At 40.5% G+C, this 7,819-nt stretch overlaps 1 protein-coding gene across 1 annotated transcript; it reads left to right on the plus strand.

Moving 5' to 3' along the window:
* The first annotated feature begins 503 nt into the window (after positions 1-503).
* LOC308123768 (C-type mannose receptor 2-like) lies at positions 504-4,515 on the plus strand. The gene is made up of 9 exons (XM_080486429.1): positions 504-619; positions 780-822; positions 1,054-1,221; positions 1,779-2,003; positions 2,222-2,321; positions 2,420-2,655; positions 2,993-3,250; positions 3,683-3,762; positions 3,889-4,515. The coding sequence occupies exons 1-9, from the start codon at positions 617-619 to the stop codon at positions 3,943-3,945; spliced, it is 1,170 nt and encodes a 389-aa protein (XP_080342555.1). The 5' UTR covers positions 504-616; the 3' UTR covers positions 3,946-4,515.
* The last annotated feature ends 3,304 nt before the right edge of the window (positions 4,516-7,819 follow it).

Consider the following 7,819-nt stretch of genomic DNA (forward strand, 5'->3'; position numbering starts at 1 on the left):
GGTCCAGCTCCTCCTTACATTGCTGACCTCATAAAGCCCTACAGCTCGACTCGGACCTCGAGATCGTCTGGGCAGAACCTAATAAAAGTTCCATGTACTTGTTTTAAAACCCGGGGAGACCCATCATTCAAAGCTGCCGCACCCCGACTTTGGAATGAACTCCCACTTGACCTGCGCTCCCTGGACTCAGCGGACATCTTTAAAAAGTGCCTAAAAACACATTTGTTTGCCAAAACATTCTCGTCTGATCGACCCACGCTGCCGACTGTCGACATTTGTTGTGTTTTTAAGATGTTTTTTTCTCTTCTCTGTTTTTATTTGTTTTTACTGTGAAGCACTTTGTGACTCCATATCTGTGAAAAGCGCTAAAGAAATAAAATTTACTTACTTACTTACGTACTTACTTATTTACATACTCTCAGGTGTGCAGCTCAGCTCCAGTGCAGGTCTTGTTGACTCCGCCCAGCACACAGACACACGAGGAAGAAGAAAAAACACAGAATATATAGCAGCAGAGCGACACTTTGTTCAGTCACAGCTGCTGAAAACTGATAGGAGCCAAACCAGCCTTTAGTCACTGTCGGTGTTCCCAAGAGCTCCGGAGGTTACAGAGACAATGGTGAGTCCAGTATATGTTAAAGGTTATTTTTAGATTAATATTAATTATTTTATGACACGTTTCCTAATGTTCCATATCAGATGTGGCGTGTACATGAATAATGTGATCAGGAATTAAACTTTAAAATGAAAGAATACTTTATTTTTGCATCTTTTCAAAGGTTTACCTCATGGAGAGAGGACTGGTGCTTTTTGTTCTCACAGGTTGGTGCAATTTTAAAAAGGCAATTACATCTGTAGCTCATGTTTCTAAAGTGTTGCTGCACCTTGTTAGGATGACAAGGCCCCTGAGGAGGATTGGTGTGTTTCAGGAGAAAACAGGAAGCAAAGGGGATGGAAAGAAAAACATCCAAACAGGAAAATAGTGACAGATGAAGAGCAAATCAAACGGAGCATACTTTTGATTAATACATTGTATATTCTGTTTTGCTTTAGGAGTGATCACCAATGTAGGTTTTGGCCAAACTCACTACAACTTTGTAAATACTCCTCTGAACTGGACAAACGCTCAGCGTGTGTGCAGGGATGACTTCACTGATCTGGCCACTATTGAAAGTGCAGCTGACGTTGATGCAGTTGGAAACACAGCTTCGAGCGATACTGGTGAGTCCTGAATACTTGCACCGTATTTGACACACACTGTTGTGGCGTCTTTCGTCCCAAACATCTAAATTTAGAGTTGCACATTGAGGAGATTTTCGACTCGCAGAAAGTAAAAAACACTGGCAGAGAGATTTTCCAGGTTTCACAATAAAGATGTACTATTTATTTAAACAAACAAAAAATATTCTCAGTGGTTTACTTTCTTAAATAATACAAACACTTAATATAAATTCTAGTTTGTACAGGCTTGTGTGCCTGCGGTAGAAAAACCATCACTCCCTCCTCCTTCCACACTCACAGCTTCACCTCCTCCTGATTCTAAGGAGGAAGGCCTGACGAGGAGGAGGAGAGATCCACACATTTCTAATGATCAAAATAACTAAAAAACACAAAAATAGGAAAACTTTAAATAGTATTTCTTATCATCACTTAAGTTTGCACCAATTTGACAAAGAACATTTATAGTCTCAAATGGCTCCAACACACACAGAATAATCCACAATGGCAAGTTTCAATTGTCTTGTTTTTGACCGAATCAACATCTTTTATTTGAGCAGGAAAAGCCTGGATTGGTCTTCATGAAGACTTGCAAAACAGCTGGATGTGGTCCTTAAATGACAGCAGCTTCTATGGCGAGGGAGAGGCGACGTATAGAAATTGGTACAGTGGTCAGCCGAACAATTATGCTGGAAGAGAAAACTGTGGAGTACTTTGGAGTTCATACTATGGCCAATGGGATGACTGGCCTTGCAGTTACAAACTTCAGTCTGTGTGCTTCAGTGGTGAGTTTTTTTAAAGAGTAACATTTTAAAAGCATTACTTTTTGACAAGAGCTTCCAGAAATGTCAATACTTCAGGCTGTGTGTAAATGTGTAGAATAAGTCACTGCCTTAGAAACTACTGTCAAATATTCAGCTTTTTCTTTTATTTTGATTCACAGCAAATAGTAGAAGAACTCATTCTTTGTTTCTTAAAGAAAAAAAAGTGTCTATATTTCCAGGTCCATGGAATGGAAAAGCAACCTTTGTTAGGATTGAAACATTAAGAAATTGGACAGAAGCTCAGAGGTTCTGCAGAGAGAATTATGTCGATCTGGCCAGGTACCGTATGAACTCACTAATTTGTTCATTCCATCCATGAATCTGTGAATTTGTTTTCCATACAGTACGATGCAGATCTGCTACTCTTCCCTCCACAGCATACGAAACGAGCCCGAGCATGAAATGGTCAAGAGAGTTGCAGGTGACAACTTTGTGTGGATTGGTCTGTATCGGCGAAAAGTTTGGTCTGATGGGAGTGACTCTCTATATCGAAACTGGGAGAACAACCAGCCCGACACTTCAGGCGAGACGTGCGTCGCTTCATCATTGGAGTCAGGACTGTGGTCAGATGAAGACTGCTCCATCCAACGGCCTTTTGTCTGTTACACAGCAAGTAATATATATGTTATTTTTACTACTAAATACTGCATGCTTGTGGCGTTGAGATCCCACAATACGACTTATTCCATCCTCGCAAATTCTTATTGCAAAAACAGTGTTTTCATAAACTCCATTTACAAATATTTGAAAGAATCAGTGACTCATCTCTCGGCACGTCACTGGATTACAATGCAAATGTTTGAATGATTTACATAAACCTGCTATGCAACAATAGTTTATATGTATGTTGTATTAAATTGGTGCTTCTATAAACACAAGATACAAACATGTTTGGTCATTCTGTTTCACTTCTGCCACTGATAGTAAGTAAGTTGTTCTGTGGTTCTCAGCTCCAGCTCCTGTAGAAGACTTCAGGTCAACAGGACAAAATCAGACCAGTGTCACTCTGCAGTGGAACAAAGTGAACAACAACATCAGCTTCATCCTCCAGTTTAATGGTACCGAGACAAACATCAGAGCACCAGATGGAGACGGACCAGTAACTCACACAGTCTCATCTCTCTCTGCTGCAACTGAGTACACATTCACTGTCTTCTCTGTGTTTGGGAGCGTCAGAAGCAGCGGAGTCAGCATTAATGCAGTCACTGGTAAGACGTCTTGACTCGTGTCATCAAACAGATGAACGATAGAAAAACAAAATACTTTAGTGAAAAAACTGTTTTTTTTGTTGTTTTTCTTCCCTCATCCCTGAGTTATACAGTCAAGCAACACATGTTAAAGTTAAGTTACTGTTAAATGTACATACAGAATTTCTAAGTATAATGAATGCCGTCTTTCCGTTTACTTCATTCCATGTAAACCTAACTGCTTGACACTTCTTACAACAGAGGGACCCTGTAAGTATGCTTTTCTTTCTTTGTAATTGGGATTTTTCTTTTCCAGAATCTTTTCATCGGCTCCTGATCACAGGAATACCTCAAACCATACACCTACAAAGTGCAACCTGATGTGTTTTATCTAGGCACAATGTGAACGCGTTGGGTTTTGTTTTGTGAGCTTCTCTGTTTTTCTGTCAACAGATTATGTCTATAGGTTCAAAGTCAGTTTCAGTTCAAGTGGTGAACTATCACAAGATGAAAAGGAGGCTCTTTTGGACCAGGTGGGACTAATATCAGTTAACATTTTAGTATTAACTATCATTTATCTTTCATTATTCTTTTGAAAAAAAATAAAAAATTTAATTCCTAATATGGACATATTTTCTGCGTGTGTTGTTGTTGTTCAGCTCATCGAGAAGTACGGCCTGCCACCCCAGTCTGTGAGGAATAAGTCTATTACTTGAAACTACTGGATCCAACTGGAGACGCACATGGAAGGATTTCAACCTTTTACATTCAAAGTCACTTTCCAGGGGAATTATATGATATATAATAAATGCATAGCATCCCTTTGTGTAATTAATGTCACTGCAAGAGTGGCAGGGATGAGTTTTGATGAAGCTATTTCCACTTTTCTGTCATCGTTAAATCATTTCCATATTATTGCTCAGGGCTGTCCTCTCGTCCTGACTCTCTATATTGTTCACACAAGTTAAAAAAGGCGACATTATGCAGGGATGTTGTCTGTTTGTCTCGTGGATTCTTGGATTTGTGATTTTGCTTTGCCATTTTGATTTTGTTCTGTGGATTGTTGCACCTTTGCATGGTGGTGGTGAAATTTGAGAAAGCTTCCTTGAAAGCGATTGACAAGCGCTTGAGCGTGATTATAGTGACATCTGCTGGAGTTTTGTATGTACTGCACGTCAGAGGAAGCTTTGACCAGGGATCATAATTTCATGACTGTGACTGGTCTCATCCTTTCATCTTTCATTTCAGTTCTTGATTTAAAATAAATAAATAGTTGTTTTCCAACCAAACTTGTGTCACTGTAGTAAATCACATTGAAGATCTTTATTTTCTAAAGAATAACTTCGACAGTCTTTCACTCTGGCCGACACCTTTTCTCACTATACTGCTCTGGCTATGTGAGAAAACCCACACATACACAGGGATAACTTGCAAACGGTGCACAGAGTCAGTGTGGAGGAATACTGCCAATGCTGATCCCCCAAAACAAACTTTTTTGTAGGTATCCTTTTTTTTTTTTTATGCTTTTTATCTGTCAGTCATTCATTTGTTTTCCACCATCAAAGAAATGCAGCGTTACATCATTGCATGCCAAGGCCTGATTGCTTCATCAATAAAGAAATGACAGTATTTTCAACAGAAGTTACCAGTTTTGGGTGCTTTCAATTCGCACCACAAGTCCTTTTGTTGCCAGTCTAACTAAAGAAAGACACGAGTCAGGTTTCTTAAAAATTGATTATCAAACTATATTGAAGTGCGGTAAGCAAGCAATATTCTCAATTTACAGAATTCTGGGTCCTGGTTCCTACTCTAAACCGAGCGACGTGAACTGCGAGCATGTCTGCCGATGCAACATGTGTATTTATGCATTCTTCTGCCCACAGGGGCAGGACGGTCCAGATGGTGAGTCACGGGGTCACCGCAGGGTTAGCTGAGGTTTGCAGGATGTCACGAAGCCAGGCTGGGGTCAAGGGGTACTTGAGGGCGGTCATCAAAAGGGACCAGTTGTGACGGGTTTCCTCCGATTGTAGTCTAGGTTTCGATCCCCCCACTCAAGTTCCTGTTTCACAGGCTTTGTCTCCTCCAAACACTGAGATAAGCACATTTTACAGGCAGCATCCTGCAACCATAAACTAAAGTTGTTTCTCATTAGAGCTGACCTCAGCAGATTGTTAGTCATGCGCTAAGCAAATTTCCTCAGAGCAAGTTAGTATCTTTCACACAGTTTTAAGGCAGAGCAGTTATTTTAAGAATAGAATCTCTTAACACCAGGTAAAGTCACTTTAGGAATGCTGTAGAATGAAAGAACTTGCAAACTTTGTTCTTCAATTACAGTATTGATCATTTATACCCATATACAACCATATAAGTCAAAAGCAAGCGAGGACAGAAAAAGAAAAAAGATGAAGCTATACAGCAATGAACAACTTCCCTCTTCTAGATCCTTATTCAGAGTTTAAATTAAATTCCAGTTTATTGTCATATGCAAATCACCAAACCTGTTTCCCCTGTACGAGGAAATTCTTTTTCTGCTGTTCACAGAGAATGCCAGCAGCAAAATAGCATGTGAAAGAAAACGGTGCAAAATAAGTCAATGACTATCTACAATACATAAATAGAAAGTGGTGCAAGAATAGGTGAAGAAATGTTTATGTACAAATAGAAAAACTAGAGTCAAAAGATGCAGCATGAAGCATGTACAAGCAGTCTTGTGCCAAACGTGTTGTATGAGGCAGAAGGAAGAAGGATCTTCTCATTTTCACCGCTCAGAAAAATAAAGGGAAGACTAAAATAACACATCCGACGGATGTTCTCCTGAGGGACATTCTCCTGAGGGATGTTCTCCTGAGGGACGTTCTCCAGAGGGATGTTCTCCTGAGGGACGTTCTCCTGAGGGATGTTCTCCTGGGGGATGTTCTCCTGAGGGATGTTCTCCAGAGGGATGTTCTCCTGGGGGACGTTCTCCTGAGGGATGTTCTCCTGAGGGATGTTCTCCTGAGGGACGTTCTCCTGGGGGATGTTCTCCTGAGGGATGTTCTCCTGAGGGATGTTCTCCTGAGGGATCCCCTCCCAGACTTGGATCAAAGCATCAGTGCAATCCTTTTTGTTTGTTGTTTGTTTTCAGTTTTGTCATGACCATGTGTTAAACTAGGCTATTTTCATTTATTTTTATTTGTGCATGAGGGTGAATTTTCACTCTTTCACTTTAATAAAGTTGCCAGCCTGCATGCAATTCCTGTCCTGACCATTGAAGTGTGGGGGCGCTAGTCTTAAACGTCATTAAAGGAGACATATCATGCTTTTAAATCCTTCCTTTTTACATATAAATCATACAGTTGTGGTCTATATAAAGCGGAACTGCAATGCTTGGGTCTGAATTCCTCATTATTAGAGCTCCACAGGCCCCTTTTCTACCCCTTTTCTGATGTGCTTCTGAGAGCAACTCGTTTCGGGGCGGTCTCTTCAAATGCAAATGAGACACTTCATACCCCGCCTCCTCTCCAGGTTGCAGAGGTGACACTCGGTTCAACGTCACCCTGTTCGGCCATCTTTGTAGTTTGATAGAACAGATACAATTATCTAGCGGCGCAGAAACTTTCTATTCACACATTATTTACAAAATGTCAACAACGGAAGATCTGTCCATCCAGCCATACATGTTGGAGCCAGAGTCGGACCCGGCGGAGCGAGATGAAAATGACGATGATGCACCTGAAGAACAACGTCTTCATATGGATGTAACGCAATGGTGTGTTACTATATTTACACTAACTTCTCCATCCATGCCCACTACTACAATACTGCCTGTATTACAACGACTATTTAACACAAAAGTTACATTATAATCTAAAACGAGCACACAGCGCTAACATATGAAGACGGTGCAACTGCTAATGCTAACAAAACAATGACAGGGACGTCTTATCATCACACTTTTTAGCGTTATATACAGCTTACCGAAGTGCTCTGTTCGTCGTCTCCATAGATAGAAGGAACTGACCGCTCAATCAGACCAAGTCTTTCGGCAAATCCTTCTTTATACTGACGGAGGTTGCTGAAGCAGTCATTCTTGAAGTGATTCGCGCACACAAAAATGACCTTACCCACAGATATGGGTACATTTCTGTGAAAAATAAAACTCAACCAGGCACTTGGAAAAGGTTCTGATGCTGGGAGACGGTGTAACGAAGCTTGTGGGTTACTACATCCAACAACCGAACATTTCGACTTATCCTCTCGTAACTTCGGTTAGACTACAAAATCGCAGCGAGAAACAAAAATGACGGATTACTCGAAATGTCGATGTCCTAATTTGGCAGTTCCGCTGCGAATACTGTGACGTCATTGTTCAAAAAACGTAATAGAGAATAGAAAAATCGAAACCGATCGCAAAATATGACCAAAACAGAATATAAAGATATCAACGGAGCACCTGAAGAGACTACTTTGAACTTTTCTGTACTTCTAAACACTCTAAATATACAACAAAATGCATTTAAGGGCTAACAAAGTGGATTTAGCATGATATGTCCCCTTTAAATCATACATTCGCTCAATTTGAAACAGGGAAACCTGGTAAATGTCGGCTTT

This window comes from Lipophrys pholis (assembly GCF_963383615.2).
Source record: "Lipophrys pholis genome assembly, chromosome: 18".
NCBI lineage: Eukaryota > Metazoa > Chordata > Actinopteri > Blenniiformes > Blenniidae > Lipophrys > Lipophrys pholis.